Source organism: Homarus americanus, unplaced genomic scaffold (genome assembly GCF_018991925.1).
Source record: "Homarus americanus isolate GMGI-L3 unplaced genomic scaffold, GMGI_Hamer_2.0 scaffold59495, whole genome shotgun sequence".
Lineage (NCBI taxonomy): Eukaryota > Metazoa > Arthropoda > Malacostraca > Decapoda > Nephropidae > Homarus > Homarus americanus.
In genome coordinates this window covers 4,698,046-4,716,546 of record NW_024732415.1, presented here as the reverse complement: position 1 = coordinate 4,716,546, position 18,501 = coordinate 4,698,046, and the positions used below count along the sequence as shown (strand labels likewise).

Below are 18,501 nucleotides of genomic sequence, written 5' to 3'. Positions count from 1 at the left end.
ACTTCCGGAAATGAGAGATTTCCGGGTAACGAGATGACTCTCAAAGTCGGAAAAATTCCTCATTCCTGGAATTTTCCGGGTAACGGAAAAATGTTCTCGGAAGTTCCAGAAATTACCCATTACATCATCTCTAAAACACGGGAAGATATCCCTCGTCCCAGGAATTTTCTGGATAATGGAAGAAATTTCTCGGAATTTCCAGAAAATGCGCCTGATTTTCATCTCTCAAACCCATAAAAAAAATCCCCCATCCCCGGAATTTTCTGGGTATCGGGAAATTTTTTCGGAATTTCCAGGAAAATGTGCCCCTCAGAAAAGAAAATTACAGTTTTGGGAACAATTTTCCGAGAAAATTTCAATTCCGGCTATCGGAGAGTTCCGGGATTGAGGGATTCCGGCTAAAGGGGATATTACTGTACTATACAGTGTATTATAGTAACCCCTGTTGTAAGCTAGTCTGTAGAAAGCTCTCATATGAATGCATCTTGAGTAACTAACCTTCTGATACAGCTTGTCTTTTTATTTTCGTTATTACAAATTATGTACAGTACAGTATTGTATTTTTTCTTTATTACTGAAGATGTTATGTGAATCATGATAAACCATAAGAGGCCAATAATATAACAATATAATACTGAATCAATAAATAAACTTGACAAATACAGTAACACCTGGTCAGCCCCAGCCTGCTTGCTTACTCAAGTGTCTTAAGTTCTCAGTAAGCCTATAGCAAATCTGATTAGACCACTGTACAGTATTCAGTAAGTGTGGTTCATTTATAAAGATTTTTTTTATTAATCTTCCCCACTTAATTTTTTCTTTTTTATAGTATTTCTGGTGACCGGAGCATCTCAGAGTCCGAAAAAGGTGAATTCCGATATATTGAAATCCGATTTATCGGGGTTTTACTGTATAAGAAAGTTAAGAACATCCTCGTGAATGTTTTCTATAACCACAAACATGATGATCTGTTGCTTTAAAATTTTTACTCATGTTTGAAAGTTTTTTTATTTTTCCAGAGGTTTGATGAAAACAGACAATTAAGTTTGCGAACTTAATTGTCAGACCTCATATTTTGGGAAAAGGTAAAAGAAGTGGGAAGAATATTTTGACCTATGTGTTAGATATAATAGATGAGAAAGGCAGAGTTATAAGCATGCTTGGCGATGTTAAGGTTTTGGAAGTGACTACAATAACTTGAAGTGTTGGGGTGGGAGGAGGAAAAGTGATATAATGGTTGTATACATCAGGTCAGGAGTGTTGGGCTGAGGATTGCACTATAAATGATTGATAGGTTTTGCAAGTAAATTTTTTTTCCTGTGGCCAAGTTTTGTCTTTTTGTTAATAACCAAAGAAGTAATTCTGCTGCAATTTATTAGTTTTCTGAATCTTTTAGTAGAAGAGACTAATGGATTTTGTGTGTGTGTGTGTGTGTGTGAAAGATGGCAACTACAGGACTGTGCTATCTATCCTTGGTTCTCATTTCCAAAGGATAGAGTTTTTAAGTTTATCAAGAACGCTGGCCTCCTCCAGTATATAAGTTAGTTTTTTATAATATTTTAAGTGTAGTAGAAACAATATTAGTTTAATTTTGGTCGATACTGCTGATACTTTGTTGTACCTGTGCTGTATATATATTACTGATAAATGGCAGCCACAATGGACCGAGTTAAGCGAGTTTCCGGACTACGAGTTAAAGGAACCTTCTTTGGGTCAATCCCCCACACTTCTAGAATAAATTAACAATAATAGGGGAATGTTGGAATATAATTCCATCATTTAAGGATTTTGTTGCATGCTTTTGAAACTGAAAGTGTTATTAGGTCACATACTTCCCAGGTGCAACTCCCTGCATTCATGTTCAAGCATCCTCTATTGTTAGTCATGTCTGTAATTAAAATTGAGAATTATGTAGAACTGTTTTTTACAAGGTATGTTGACATTAATGGTTAATAAGCTTTGTTTCCCTAGACTGTACTGGATGTAGGCTGTGGAACTGGAATCCTCTCTATGTTTGCTGCCAAAGCTGGTGCTACTAGAGTGATTGGCATTGAAATGTCCAACATCGTAGAGCACGCCAAAAAAATTGTAGCGGCAAACAATTTAGATAAAGGTAAATTGGGTTAATGGTTATAACAGAATGCTAAAGTCCATAATAGGCACTGCTTGGTATTACAAAACTAGAATATGAAAATTATTTAAGATTTTTATACAGTTAGTGTGATTTCTACAATTAAATGATAGTCAAACAAATTTATTTTTTTGCCATTTTTTAAGGAGTGTCTTAAAACCAAAATATTATTTGGGGAAGGACATTAGTGATACACTATTGCTTCATACAATGGTAAGGTGAAAGTTTGATATGTACTTGAGCCTTAAGTATTCAGATGTAGAGACTGCAGTGTTTTGGGAAAGACATGCATGGATAAGGCAGCATACGAGAGAAAAGTGAGCAAGAAAACTAGTGTGTGAAGTCTGAAAAAGGGAAAACATATCTTTAATGATGGTGACAGGACCTTCATGTGAAACGAAAGGTATGCAACTGGCATTAGAAATATAATGTTGTATGGCAGTGAAATGTGGGAAGTTAAAAAGGATGACATACAGCTATCCTCGTTTAATGATCATTCACTTCGCAGTGTTGTGGTTTAGCAATATAAAAGTTATATCACCCATGTTTAACGATGGTAAATTTTTGTGTTAGGGAAGTTTGACTCGCTGTGAAAAATTCAGAAAACTGGAGATTATGTGCTCCAAGTGCGCATGATGACAATATATTTTCATTTTCACTTTAAAACAAGAAAAAATTGTTAACTTTTTGTGCAAGTGCACTCACCTTGGCAGTGTCCATGTGTTGTGATGCCATTTGTTACTTCTCTATATTCTCATGCCAAGATGCATCTTTTGGTGGGGAATTACGTAATGATAAATTAATTTGTGGCAAAATAAAGTAATTTAGTTTCCTTTTAAAAATAAAAAATTGGTAGTATTTGTTATGATTACAAATCAGCAAAATAATTTTTTAGCTTACTGTACTGAAGGCTTTTGTGTTGAGGTGTTGCCCATGTCATTTGTAATGATCTTTTCCTCTACAGTGTGTTTTTGTTTTGTATTTTCAGTCATTTATTACAGTAAAGTTCTTATATTACATATACTGTATAATACCACTTATAGTATAAACAGTGAAATTGTTTGTAATGAAGAATGTGTTGTGTTACTCTTGTTTTCTGTGTAATATATCCCTTATTTATTAAGTTATTATTTGCATTTTTTCCTCCATTCAAAACCAGTTGTGGAGATCATTCATGGCAAAGTGGAGGAAGTGACACTACCCGTAGAGAAGGTTGATATTATTATTAGCGAGTGGATGGGCTACTGTCTCTTTTATGAATCAATGCTGGAAACAGTGCTTTATGCCCGGGATAAGTGGATGGCTCCTGACGGTATGCTGTTCCCTGACCGTGCTACATTATTTGTTGCTGGTATTGAGGTAAGGGTCATCCAACTTTTCATCTATACTGTATATATACGGGGCCCCCTCAAATTCGCGGGGGTTAGGTTCTCAAAATGGCCGCGAATCACCAAATCCGTGAATAATATTTGCAGATGGGGGGGTACATTATTTCTTTTACCTGTATTGTGTGTGTGTGTATGTATGTATGTATATATATGTATGTATGTATGTATGTATGTATGTATATATACAGTATATAATATATATATATATATATATATATATATATATATATATATATATATATATATATATATATATATATATATATATATATATATATATATATATATATATATATATATATATACTCTCACAAATTGATTAAAAGTGTGCCAGTCTACCCTCAAGTCCGTGCTCTATTAATAAAGCATGGACTTGAGGGTATATTTTAAATAAATTTGTTTCTGATTATTTGTAAGAGGATTTTCCAATTACAGTGATATCCCCGTTAGCTAGAACAATTGGTGCAGAGCACTTCCGGGAGTGAGAGATATTCGGGTACCGAGACAACTCTCTCAAAGTTGGAAAAAATCCCTCATCCCCGGAATTTTCCGTGTAACGGAAAAATGTTCTCGGAAGTTCCAGAGATTGCCCATTACATCATCTCTTGAAACCGGAAAATTATCCTTCATCCCCGGAATTTTTCGGGTAATGGAAAAAATATCTCGAATTTCCAGAAAATACGTTTGATTTTCATCTCTCAAACCCGGAAAAAATCTACCCCATCCCAGGAATTTTCTGGGTATCGGGAAAATGTTCTAGAATTTTCCGGAAAATGTGCCCCTCGGGAAATCTTTCCCAATGCCGGAAAATTCCAGCTTTGGGTACAATTTCCCGAGAAATTTCAATTCTGGCTATCGGAGAGTTCCTGGTTTGAGGGATTCCGGCTAACGGAGATATTACTGTATTATTTATTTGTATGTGTTTTGTTTGTGTGTCTACACACACACATATTTACAATGCAGGTAAAGGAAATTGCTGTCTCTAGAACGAATGGCTCCCTGTCCCAGCCGCGAAAATGCCGACAACTTTAAAACTACCCACAGACATTCTTGGGTACATCCAGGGTGTCATCCACGAACTTGGGGGGGGGGGGGCTTGTATGTGTGTGTGTGCATTAAATTTTTAAAATATAATGTTAATAAAATTACTGAATCAATTAAAAATAAATTGACCTTGATTTTTCAGAATTTAGAGCATATCATGGAGAATTAAGTGGAACCATTATTTTGTTCCCTTGAAAATTTAAATGTGTATAGCCTGATACATCTAGTTATGACTATGATACTAAAGTATGAACTCACAATTATGCCCTGTGACTACCATATATTTCTTGAGAGTTTCGCATGAATCGGCTGGTTTGTGAAAAAATTATTCTTCTGCTAATGTCACTTTTTATTTCAACAGGATCGCCAATACAAGGATGATAAAATCAATTGGTGGGATAGTGTTTATGGATTTGACATGTCCTGCATCAGGGAGGTGGCAATGACAGAGCCTCTGGTTGATGTCGTAGAAGCAAAACAGGTAGGATTTCACTGTTATCGGTAATTAAATGAATAAACAAATCTATTTTTTATATAATGACGTATCATAAACCAGTCCTGTACTTATAAAAATTTATTTTGCTGTCTTAGGTGGTAACAAACTCTTGCCTCGTGAAGGAAGTGGACCTATACACTGTGAAGAAAGAGGATCTGGCCTTCAGTGCTCCATTCCACCTTCAGGTAAAGTTAAGTAGCTCAATTAAGCATGCATATTAACGACTAATAGATGACATTGGGAATAAAGTCCAAAGGGCCTGAGAAGTAAGTTTTGCTTCTTGATGCAAATTTATACCAGTAATAGCTATATTCACTGACTCATACCTCAGACCTTTACACCATTTATAAAGCTCAGCCAATAATATTGAATCTCAGTTTACCTATTCTAAAGTCAACTTTCTCAGGAGGGTAATGGAGATGGTGGCATTTGTTTAGGTGCTGAAAGAGATGGGTTACAGAATATACTGTTACCATACTGATGACTCATGGGTTAATGCTTTTCTACAGGCTTAAAATATTGAAAAAACTGCTTGCAAGGAGAGCCATGTCACTCACAGCCACAAAAACAGTTTTAGGGACACCAGGACATGGCTTGGCAAATAATTCTATTATAGTACCGCAGTAAGAATGAAAGGTAGCAAATTTGGGGCGAGTGGATGTGTTTGTTCATGGTTCCTATCATCTTACATTAAATCGGGGGGGGGGGGACGACGACGACTTTAAGCTATCACATACGTCTTTTTTTTTTTACATTTGGTGCAGCAAGTTCGAAAAGGAATCCTGAACATCGGGTTATTTTTAAGTAACCCGACAAATGAATTTGTTAAACTCAAATAACAACTTTGATGAATCCATTTCTCGTGTCACTTTAAACTAGCCTAATATTTGGGATTCCTCTTTGGACTTACTGCCCTGGATGTTTTAAAAAATGGGCAATAGTTTAATTATGACGTATTTGAAGCTTTTATGCCTTAACACTCCACACTAAATGCCAATATCATATTAACATAGCTAGGTGCAGCACAATCGTAAAGTTATCAATTTGCCCAATGCCCGGCTTATTTTGAATTCCCTATACTTTAATGTTATATCTTAAATACGTAAAAGACCTTTAATCCAATTTTCCCTCAGCATGTAGTCCATAAATGCTCTTCTTATACTCTAATTTACAGGTACGAAGGAATGACTACGTACACGCTCTCATCACATACTTCAATATTGAATTCACTAAATGTCACAAGAGGACAGGTTTCTCAACAGGTGAATAATACATTCAACAGTTTTTATTTATGAGTTCCTTTAGTTTAGAGGTAATCTTTATTACTATATGAATTAACTTTCCTAATACAGTACGTAGTAGTAGAAGTGAAGAGGAATAGGGCAAAGATGTACAGTATATGAAAATCTTTGATGATTATTTTTATCTTTGGACCTTGATTGACAAATTCCATATAGCCAGCAAATATAAGCGGTAAAATCCCCCTGGCTTCAGAGTTCCAAGTTTTTTGTATAGGATTTGAAAATGAATGAATTTAAAGCTAGATATTCTTTCATCTTTATACTGGACTCCTGACAGATCGTGTTGGAGTACAGCTGAGGAGTTTGCTGCCAAATAAATATGTAAATGCTCAAACAATTCATTCGTCTGTTAATGTCAGCTCTAAAATTTCAAATGACAGGAATAGGCCTTAAGCTCATGTTATGCTGCTGCAAAGTTTGGAGCTGCTCGACAACTACATTGACTTAGGCAGCTAGAAAAGAAGGGACCGAAGGAAAGGTCATTTTATAGCAATTTTGCAAGTAATGGTGAACGAATGCCAAGTTGTCAAATGTATAGAGATGTCAATACCTACGGCAAGGGTTTCTCCCTGCAGTCTATTGATTGATTTAAACAACTGTGAGGAGTGATTGAAGTCCAGTTGCAGAGACTGTACTGCCATTCATTGAGCAATCATTAAAAATCATAGCTGTCATTAAGTTGGTAATTTAGATGAGTTAATCAAAATGGGTAAACAAATTAATCTTGCCTTCAACTACATTTCTCTAGAGGCCTTGTAATATCTTGAGTCGGATCAGTCAGCACTTTTTGTACCAATCATGGCTGTGCTATCTTTTATTCAGTTCTTAGCTAAATGTCATCAGAAGATGTCCAAAGACTGACTCCACCTTGGTTTATTTATTTGCTACAAAATCTAAGTGTATAGTCTCTTTTGTGCCATCAGGTATTGTTAGCAGGAACTACTACAGCTCTTGGTATTGTCATTTAAGAAGTATTAGGTTCTATGTTCTAAGTTTTGTCGATGTTAATTTATTATTCTTTGAGTCTAGGCTGACATTTATGCCAGTCCACATTCTGGTTAAGGGGGCTAGTTGGATTACCATGCTTGATTCTGAAGCATATCTGCATGGTAAATCTTCATATTGTGCCCCCATATTTATTTGGGTTTATATTTATATCAGTGACATAATGTGTAGAAGTACTTTTTAAGTTTATGATAAACAATAAGGTAGATACATAGCATATCATAAAATACATAGCACATATTTTATTCACAAAAATAGCGCATTTTACACTCAAAACATCCTCTGGGAAACTCAACACAGTTCAGCCGGGCAGTCACACAGCTGACTCGGAGACGTGTGTGTATGCTTCATAAGAAGCTGATATTTTACATTGTACACACACATTCATGGAAGTTTAGCAGTTTTATTCATTGACCCTTAGGCCCCGGGTGACGTTCCAGAACGGCCACCTATCCCCCCCCCCCCTTTTTTGAAAAGTTGATTTTTTTTATTTAACCCTGTGGGAGGGGGGGGGGGTGTACTGCCAGCAGCACCCTAGCCCGGGGCTTAAGGGTTCATCCATGTACAACCTAGCTATTGTGCAAAACTGAAAATATTCTCAAAAAGCACAAGCAGGTACCCATTAATGAAATGGATGGTACATATATTTGTGTGTATACTTATTTTAAAAGTAAGCCCTTCATGACAGCCTTTTTCCATTGACTCCTTGTGCACCCCTTAAACTCTTTCTAAGATTCAGAACCACTGCTATAGAGCTTCACTTGTCTGTGGGGTTTCACCCCCTCCCCAGTTGTGCCTCACTCATATGTTTGAATACCCAGCACACTGCACCGAGTTGGAATTCATTATATAGAAGCGAAGTGCAATACTGCAAAACCCCATGAGAGTACTATGTTAATCTTATTTAGCTAATAAAGCCCAAGGACACAATTTATATTTTTAATTATTTTTGTAATTTTTTTGTCCACTTGATTCATTTTGAATGAAAGTAGATAACCCAAGAAAGCCACATAGCTTCTCTGATTTATAGATATAGCATTTTGAAGGATAAGTCAGTAAAGGGCTTCCCAAAATTTTGTAGTTTTTTGTGTTTGGTTCCACATTTTTATTTTTTGTTTTATTCTCAAGATAATTATATATGTGAAACCATATATCTTTTTGCTCTTATTCCATAAATATTTATTTGAAAAGTTAAATCGGTTGGGGGGGGTATTAATTTGTGATTTCTGCAATACTGCCCATTGATTGCAAGGCCTTGTACCCTTTATTTCTCTCAAACAAAGAGAAAGAACACATGAGGCGCCCCACATCGTATGGGGTATTCGCGCCCAAATTTGAAACCGAGAAAACCGTGTTTAAAGTTTTTCCAACTTCAAACATGCGTAACTTTGTCGTTTATTGAGATACAGCATTCATTTTTTTGCATCTTGAAGCTAAAGGACTGATGCGTGCAAATGGTAGGTAGCACGACATGAAGTAATGTACTAGGTTGTTGCAATGTTGACTAGAAGCAACAAAACTCACCCGCTTATGGCTTTTTTTACTTTAATCGATATCAGAGTGTAGGTCCCGTCACAACAAAGGAGAACTGAGGGAGAGGGATTCCACCTCATTGGCTGGAGGGGCCCTGATGTAGATAGCAGATGCTTACTGTCATTGGCCGAGACAGGGGAAGGGGCTGTAGGCTAGCCGCTGTGATTGGCCGCCTGCTCCTCTCACTCACTGACGGGACGAGAGCACCTGACGATGCGAAGCCAAGCCCATAATTTCCTGTCTGCTACAAATTGATGTTCTACCCTATTTTCAAAGGGCTTTCAACCTTATTTACAGTGTAGTCAGGAGATCTTATCAACTACCATCGTATAGAGCTAGGACAAAAATAGTGCTTCCAACAAAAAAATGGGTTACGCCTGGGATGCCACATATGGAAACAACATGCATTTGTCATTCATCTAATCTCCAGAAGTGTATCTTGAAAGTAAATTCAGAAGGGGGTCCTCCAGCTTTTGCAATTTAGAAGTAATAATTTGCGAGTTTTGGTACTGGTCATCTTTCTTAAATTTTTGGTTCATTATATCCCTCCCAAATGAAAGAAAGGGAAAACTTTTGTTTTTTAACTCTTAAGCTCCGGGTTAGGGTGCTGCTGGCAGTCCCCGTGGGGTATATCAAGGGGGAAAAAACAAACTTCCAAAAATTAAATAGATGGCGGGAAAATAGGCGGACATTCTGGAACATCACCCAGGGAGTGCTAGTCGGATGTTCAAGAACGTCATCCGGGGCCTGAGGATTAATCCCCAAGACCCCTCGATGTTCCTTAAAATGGTAGAATCATTGGTTGGTCCCCCAAATTTGTACTGCATAATCTCTCGGTCCTCAGTGGCTGAAAGGTCATCTTTAGTTGTATGTATACATATTATTGTATCTGGTGTAGTTTCAGTGCCAGGTGGAATATGCATCATTAAATGTGTTGAATTATTTTAGCATAAACATTATCAATTAATTAATCTTAAACTTCAATTCTTTCACAGCTCCTGAGGCACGGTATACACATTGGAAACAGACGGTCTTTTACTTCGATGATTATCTGACAGTGAAACACGGAGAAGAAATCTTTGGCACATTCACAATGAAGCCCAATGAGCGAAATAACCGTGACCTTGACTTCCAGATTGAAATGGAATTCCATGGTGAACTCTCCGACTGCCAGGAATCTCATAAATACAAAATGCGTTAATTCATTATAGGTAAGTTTTATAATGGCTGGCTCTCATAAAAAAATGTAGGGAAGAATCATCTTTAAGTGCTATTAACTTTGTTGGGATTGTAAGGATATATATATATATATATATATATATGCTGATAACCACAAGGAAAGAAGAAAACACTATGTTCCCAAGCGCTTTCGTGTAATTCACATCTTCAGGGGTGAGTACAGACTAGAGAGAGTAATACAAATCAAGGTGTGTATATACAGAGGAGGGTGAGACCAGGTCCACAATGGTCAGGTATTAGGTAATGACCCTACTAATCTTTAAATAGCACACAACGGTTGGTGGTCAGGTCAGATGGTCAAGTGACCCGGCCTTCTCACCTGTTCACAAATCTTCTTAATTACAAAATTGTCCAGCTTGTACATGCCGTTACTCAAATTCATGTTGAATGCTTCGGTATGTTTAATAAGACTAGATTCTATGATGTTCCTACTGTCAATTGACTTACATGGTAATATTGAGGAGGCATTATCCCAGTCAATGCAATGCTTGTTATCCCTCAAATGAACAAACAGAGCATTGGATTCCTGGCCTGTCCTAACACTGTATTTGTGTTGTTTAATTCTAGTTGCAAGATCTTTACCTGTCTGGCCTAAGTAAAACATATTACATTCCTTGCAAGGAACTTTATAAATGCAACCAATTGTGTTGTTGGGGGAGTTCTTGATTAACATTTGTTTAACAGTGCATGAGTTTTTAAATGCCACATTGACGTTCCAGGTTTTTAGCTGTGCAGGAATGTGTGAGAAATTTTTGTGAAATGGTAATATTAAGATATTCTTATGGTCATGGGTGGGCTTGGGGTCAGTTCTATAAAAAGTTTTCTTAGTAATGTTTAAGCATTTGTCTATGAAAGATCTAGGGTATTTAAGGTTTGAGCCAATATTATATATATATTTGTATTCCTCATCGATGAATTCCGGACTGCAAATTCTCAAGGCACGTAAAAACATTGTTGAAAATACTGACTGTTTGACTTTATTATGGTGGGCAGAATAATAATGAATGTATGAACACACATTAGTTGGTTTTCTATAAATACTGAACTTAAAAGTGTTACCTATTCTGTGTATCAGACAGTCTAGGAATGGCAATTTACAGTCTTGCTCTAATTCCACAGTGAATTTGATCGAGGGGGCTAAGTTGTTAAGTTGTGGCAGGAAAGCTTTTAGGTCCTCATTACATGGCCAGAGACATAATACATCATCAACATATCTAAACCAGACTGCTGAGGGTGGTAAAATATTACTTAATAGTTTCTTTTCAAAGAATTCCATATATAGGTTGCTTAATACAGGTGAGAGTGGATTACCCATTGCCATACCAAATTTTTGAGCATAATATTCCCCATTGAATTCGAATTTGCAATCCTTAATACATAGTTTGATGAGTTCGATGAAGTCGTCTTTCGAGACGGGCAGTGAAATGTTATCCAGGGAATCTATGAGGAACTCTAGTAAATCATCAACTGGGACCTTTGTAAAGAGTGACGTTACATCAAAGCTGACCAGTTTAAAATCATGATTAATGTGTAAGTTATTGAGTTTATCAACCAGATCCATATTATTCTTGATATTGGAGTTAGAAATGTTGCCAACTAGGGGATTTAGTAAAGAAACTAACCATTTAGATAGTTTATAAGAGATTGACCCAACTGAGCTAATGATGGGTCTTGCTGGGTTATTGGGCTTGTGGGTCTTGATTACACCCTCCTCTGTATATACACACCTTGATTTGTATTACTCTTTCTAGTCTGTACTCACCCCTGAAGATGTGAATTACACGAAAGCGCTTGGGAACTTCGTGTTTTCTTCTTTCCTTGTGGTTATCAGCATATACCTAGATCACGCGCACCTACAGTGATTTACTTGCATATATATATATATATATATATATATATATATATATATATATATATATATATATATATATATATATATATATATATATATATATATATATATATATATATATATATATATATATATATATACTGGGAAAGCATTGCAACTCAGAATAAAACAGCACAAGTACAATATTAGAACAGCATTTGAAAACTTTCAAATGCTGTTCTAATATTGTACTTGTGCTGTTTTATTCTGAGTTTCAATGCTTGCCCAGTCTGTCCTATATAATTTACATTACAATTGCTACATGGAATGCAGTAAACACTTCCATTTACATTCAAGGTTGGGCTATTCTTGATTAATATATTAGTAATAGTTGAGTCATACTAAAAACAACATTAATATATAATAATTTAAGGGACTGAACTAATGGGACAAATTCATTGCGATAAGGTCGAGTAAAAATATTTTTAAATGAAGGAATTTGCCTGGTTTGAGTAGACTGAATGGATTTTTTAGCCCCACACTGTCAGTAATGCATAACTATCAATTTGAGAAAAGTATCATGTTTAATAGTCAAATCTAACAGTAGCAATTTATCTTTAAGAAATGAAAGTAGGTCATTCACTGGCACTTTAGTGAAAAGTGAATTTACATCAAAACTTATTAATTCACATGGTTCATTGTGTTTTTTGAGTTTATCAATTAAATCACTGCTGTTGTGTGTATGTGAATTTGGCCTGTAAGAGGGGATAGCATCCTAACCAACCACTTTGATAATTTATACGTAACAGAACCCACAGAACTCACGATAGGACGTATATAGATTATTAAGCTTATGTGTTTTGATCAATCCATACATATACGGTAAAGTGGGATTGATATGAGAGAACTGTTTGATGAGATCGGGGTTCTTTTTCACTAACACCTTCTTTTTAGGAGTACCCCGTACGTACCCTGACAACCGACGCATATAAAGCAAGCACAAGAAGCCTTAAATGAGCAATGTAAAGCTAAATTGAGACTTGTTTACCTGTGTTGAAGATGGTAAAGAGGGTCTTGTGGGGCAAGTTCAAGTCTAAGTTCCATTACCATTCTTGTTATGCTTTATTATGCCGTATCACATTAGATCAATTTGCCCAGGACAAGAGGAACTGTTATTGTACTGTGGTGTTCAGGCTTCATTAATACACGAAATCAGAAATAACGAAAAAACAGTAAGTCAGAGACACATAGTAAATGTAAACAAGAGCAAAGATGGTGGGAATGGGTCAGAGCAGTGAACAGGTTCTTCTGGTAGCAAGAATTCACACCACACCACTGCCCGCCAAATTCAAAACAGTTCTGTCGATCGTCGGATATCCGGGGTATCAACAAAACTTATGGGGTATTTCCCGTGTGTATTCATCGGTTATGCGAACTTGCGGTTAACGGGACATCGGTTTTCGGGAAATACACTTGTATATCAAAAGACCAGGAGTTCCTTGCCGGACAGACTGGAGGCTGCTGAGGCGAGATGTTATATTAGATTGGAAAGGTCACATATCCTGATATATGCGAGTCATTAGGGTACGTGAGTATAGTCGGTGCTGGTCAATATTGGCTATTCTCATGTTTCACACTTACCAGTCGTACCGAACTTGACAATTGCAGTATACCTAAAAAAAATTGTGGTAATACTGTGCTTTAAAAGAGGTGCGTGGGTTTAACGTGCAACAATAGGAAACTTTTCATTATTGTTCTTTTACATAAAACATGTTTTGGTATGTAGGTATAATTGTAAGTTATGTTAGGTTTATTTTATTTTGGAGTCCTACCCCTAGAAATGTAAGTCCAAAATTAGAAATTTCGTCACCGAAATAATGCATGTCTGAATTTTACATTACATTTAGTCTATAGCTTCTTCAGTTAAATCACTATCAGGGCTGTGACCCTACAGATTAATACTATATGAATATCTAGTACATCTAGCCTTGTACATAAGATTCTGGGACGAATTCTTGAAAAGGATGATTAGAGTCCAAGAAGAATTTATAAAGCGAGTACAAAGCACCAGCAGTGACGACGATAAAGACCAACACAGTCAGCCTCATCATAAAGGAAGCAGCTGTATTCAAATCCTTGTCAATTAATTATTTTTAAGTGGAACTCTGCAGCTGAGAACCAAACGGGCACAATAATCAAGAATTGGTAGCAGAAATTAAGTAAACAGAATGTAATTATATTAACATCCTGAAACGTAATCTGTTTTGTGGCATATCAACCACCCGCCATCCTGCTGATTTACCCATGTTGGTAGCCCCACCTTGTGGATTGGGATCCCGACTTACCATAGTGCTCAAAGCACATTCTTAAATGATGTCTGTCTACACGAGCTTTGGGTTCCCTGTGGTCGGGTATGTCGACTGTGAATACGGGTCCTAGTCCTGAAGATCACTGTCATCTGAAATTGTTTCCATGGTATGTGGTTGCCTCTAGTATGGCAGAATATTTTGATTTGTGTTTAATTTAAAAAAATAAAATAAATATTTATAATGAATTTTCCATTTCCAGGAGTTGGATCCTGCTACGTCCATCAGATGGTCGTCCACGATTATGCCGCAAGTTGATTTAGCCGTTAGGTTCCTAACAAGTAGTAATTGCTTCTCTCAAGTGAAGCAACATCAGGAAGTTTTGTATAATTTTGTCAGTCTGAGGTTTAGGCCTTAATCCAAAATGGCTTGTGGCACATCCTGTACGGACACTTACTAGAGTGCAGTCATGACAGCCGCTAGAACTGTAATCCCAGCTGGTGGAGTGACCTTTATAAAAAGTTGTGTACTCCGTATTTAGTGGATGAGCTGTAGACTCAGCCTCTCTACCAGAAGCAGTATTATATGAGCATGGTAGATGAGCATAATACTCTTGCCTCTCCAGTGTAAGAGGATTGAGCAGACTCGTGAACTCTCCCGCCCCACTAGGCTGTGGCCAGTAATGATCTGGTGTTATTTTCAATGGTGCAAGTCCTCAATAAAGAATTAAGAATGGCTATTTGGTAGTGAAGTGAAGTGAAAGTTTGAAGAAAAAAAAGGTGAAACTTGAAGGAAAAATTCATGAGTGCTGTAGTTGAAATTATTGTTTTCTCATAATAAAAGAATTGCTACAATAAAATGTTACACAATAATAATTGATCAGCTACATCCATTTGTTCAGCTACATGATGTAGTAATAAAATGATTAATTTATTTTTATTTTTTACATCCATCGATAACAATTTTATTAATATAATCTTGACTCTTATACTAGTACTGTACTTAGTTACAAACATTATTTAATAATCTGTCTCAACATATTTGTCATGTATCTGTATCAAGATCCTACTGTAGGGATAGTAGGGATGATTACCCAGAAGTTCTAGTCCTTGGTTTGAGGACTTGGATTGTTAAAAGAAGTTAGCGTGGGTATCTTGTATGTTATTTGAATTATTTTTACAGATGGCAATAAAAAGAAAATCAAGAATTGTAATTTTATTTGGAGTACAAACACATATCCACGTTTCCTCAATTAGGTATTAAATATAGTATTGTACTGTGGTCCCTCGGTTAACGAACGGTTCGATTAACAAAATTTTGGTTAACGAATTAGCTCCCATAAGAATTTTCAATTCGAATAACGAAGAAAACTTTGACTAACGAAATCCTTACAACAAACACGTTTTGTTGTGCGCATCAACTGATCGGCTAGTCCGCCAATACAGTAATTGGTTTTATGTTTACATTCATTTCCAGTGAAGTAAGTATCAAGAAAGTTGGTCTCTTGAGTATTTCTGCATTTTTTATATTAAAATTATTGGTCATTCTGAAATTTAGTTAACAATGATAATATAGACAGTACAGGAAGCAGTTTTTGTGAGCTCATCAGCTGATTGAATCGCCCAACAACCCTTCTCAGTTTAACTTTGTTTACAATGGAGTGAACATCGATTTTGTTGGTCTCTTGTATATTTTTGCATTTTTACTGTAAAATTTTTGGTCATCTGAAATTTAGTTAACATATTGATAATATACAGTGCAGAAATTATTATGAAACATGAAGAAGGCATTAGAACCAATGCACTCTAAAGAATATGGCATGTCATCATCGACCACTACAATCAGCTGTTTGATATGTAAACAAAGCTGCCGGTAATGCGACATACACACCCCAAAGTAAGTTAAAATACAGTATTCTAATGGTTTTTTTTTATTATTGTACAGGACAGTACTGTACTGTATTTAGTTTATATTTAATGTTTTGTTAGTTCCATTTCTGGTATACAGTACTTTGTATGTACTTTTTCTGTGAGTTGGAACCAATTTCCCAATATCCCATTGAAATAATAGATTCGGTTAATGAACGACTCTTTGGAACGAATTGTGTTTGTTAACCGAGGGACGACCACTGTATATGTAATTGACATTTTCACTTGTAATACTTAAGGGTATATATCTGTACCACTTGGGGTAATTTCATGTCTGATAACTCGGTATCAAAATCTGAACACACCTGATTTGTAGGCACTGGTATCAATATCTGAACTCTCCTGATTTGTAGGCACTAAAGAGGCATGATGAAATACAATATTGCAGGACAGTGGATCATATGGTTTTATGTTTATGAACCATTGAATGTTTGCCTATTTGGGACTTAAGGTGGACAAGGATTTAAATTTTAGCTCACATTGAATTGTGATAATATCTACTATTTGGAAAACTCTCATTCAGCTCTGTCTAAAAAGGAGACATGTTCATTAATATATAGTACTGTACAATATTAAAAAATGACCATATGAATTAATTTTGACTGGGCTTATTTACTGTTGCATTTTAAATACTGTAGGTGATAGTACACCTTTACCAGTAGATGTGGTATTGGATTAAGCATTCTTGGATGAACTAGATACCTTAACCTTTTACTTGTTAGATGTTCAGTCTTGTTTGTCAAGGTTCACAGTTCTTATATAATTCAACATTACTTTATTCAGGAAACTAGGTGCCAACAATTAAACATTTTGGTCCTAAGATGTTAATAATTAAGGCTGTCAAGGCCTTAGTTAAGAGAAAGTATTATTGTTTTGTTTTTTGTCAGGATATATTACCTAATTTTGCGAAGTAGATTATCATAGAAAACGGGAAATTTGAATCATAAAAAATGGGAAATATCTACTTTCCGGGAAAGTTGGTTATTTACTTTCCCGAGAAGTAGATAGATTTTCTACTTTTCGTGAAAGTAGATTATCGACTTTTTGTGGAAGTAGATTTTCGAATTTTCGGGGAAATATTACCTAATTTTGCGAAGTAGATTATCATAGAAAACGGGAAATTTGTATCATAAAAAATGGGAAATATCTACTTTCCGGGAAAGTTGGTTATCTACTTTCCTGAAAAGTACACAGATTTTCTACTTTCGAAAACATTATCGACGGGAAGTAGATTTTCGAATTTTGGGGAAATATTACCAATTTTATGGAAGCAGATTACCGCAGAAACGAAATTTGTATCATAAAAACGGGAAATATCTACTTTCCGGGGAAGTTATTATTCATTTCCCGAAAAGTAGATAGATTTTCTACTTTTCGGGAAAGTAGATTATCGACTTTTCGGGGAAGTAGATTTTCGAATTTTGGGGGAAATATTACCTAATTTAGCGAAGTAGATTATCATAGAAAACGGGAAATTTGTATCATAAAAAACGGGAAATATCTACTTTCCGGGAAAGTTGGTTATCTACTTTCCTGAAAAGTACACAGATTTTCTACTTTTCGGGAAAGTAGATTATCGACTTTTCAGGAAGTAGATTTTCGAATTTTGGGGGAAATATTACCTAATTTTGCGAAGTAGATTATCATAGAAAACGGGAAATTTGTATCATAAAAAACGGGAAATATCTACTTTCCGGGAAAGTTGGTTGTCTACTTTCCCGAAAAGTAGAAAATCTGTCTACTTTTCGGGAAAGTAGATTATCGACTTTTCGGGAAGTAGATTTTCGAATTTTGGGGGAAATATTACCTAATTTTGCGAAGTAGATTATCATAGAAAACGGGAAATTTGTATCATAAAAAATGGGAAATATCTACTTTCCGGGAAAGTTGGTTATCTACTTTCCCGAAAAGTAGACAGATTTTCTACTTTTCGGGAAAGTAGATTATCGGCTTTTCGGGGAAGTAGATTTTCGAATTTTGGGGGAAATATTACCTAATTTTGCGAAGTAGATTATCATAGAAAACGGGAAATTTGTATCATAAAAACTGGGAAATATCTACTTTCCGGGAAAGTTGGTTATCTACTTTTCCGGAAAGTAGATAGATTTTCTACTTTTCGGGAAAGTAGATTATCGACTTCGGGGAAGTAGATTTTCGAATTTTGGGGGAAATATTACCTAATTTTGCGAAGTAGATTATCATAGAAAACGGGAAATTTGTATCATAAAAAACGGAAATATCTACTTTCCGAAAGTTACATCTACTTTTCCTGAAAAAGTAGATATTACTTTTCGGGAAA

At 35.8% G+C, this 18,501-nt stretch overlaps 1 protein-coding gene across 7 annotated transcripts in view; it reads left to right on the top strand.

Moving 5' to 3' along the window:
• The window catches only part of LOC121868625 (protein arginine N-methyltransferase 1-like), a 29,260-nt gene extending 13,779 nt beyond the window's left edge, over nucleotides 1-15,481 (top strand). For 5 of the 7 annotated variants that reach the window (XM_042369455.1, XM_042369452.1, XM_042369454.1 and 2 more), the window contains exons 4-10: nucleotides 1,972-2,113; nucleotides 3,291-3,490; nucleotides 4,925-5,044; nucleotides 5,155-5,250; nucleotides 6,234-6,321; nucleotides 9,894-10,109; nucleotides 14,537-15,481. In XM_042369455.1, the coding sequence (XP_042225389.1) occupies nucleotides 1,972-2,113; nucleotides 3,291-3,490; nucleotides 4,925-5,044; nucleotides 5,155-5,250; nucleotides 6,234-6,321; nucleotides 9,894-10,099 (852 nt within the window). In that variant the 3' untranslated portion in view covers nucleotides 10,100-10,109; nucleotides 14,537-15,481. The remainder of the gene's footprint in view (nucleotides 1-1,971; nucleotides 2,114-3,290; nucleotides 3,491-4,924; nucleotides 5,045-5,154; nucleotides 5,251-6,233; nucleotides 6,322-9,893; nucleotides 10,110-14,536) is intronic. The other 2 variants (XM_042369453.1, XM_042369451.1) reach the window with 1 other exon arrangement.
• The last annotated feature ends 3,020 nt before the right edge of the window (nucleotides 15,482-18,501 follow it).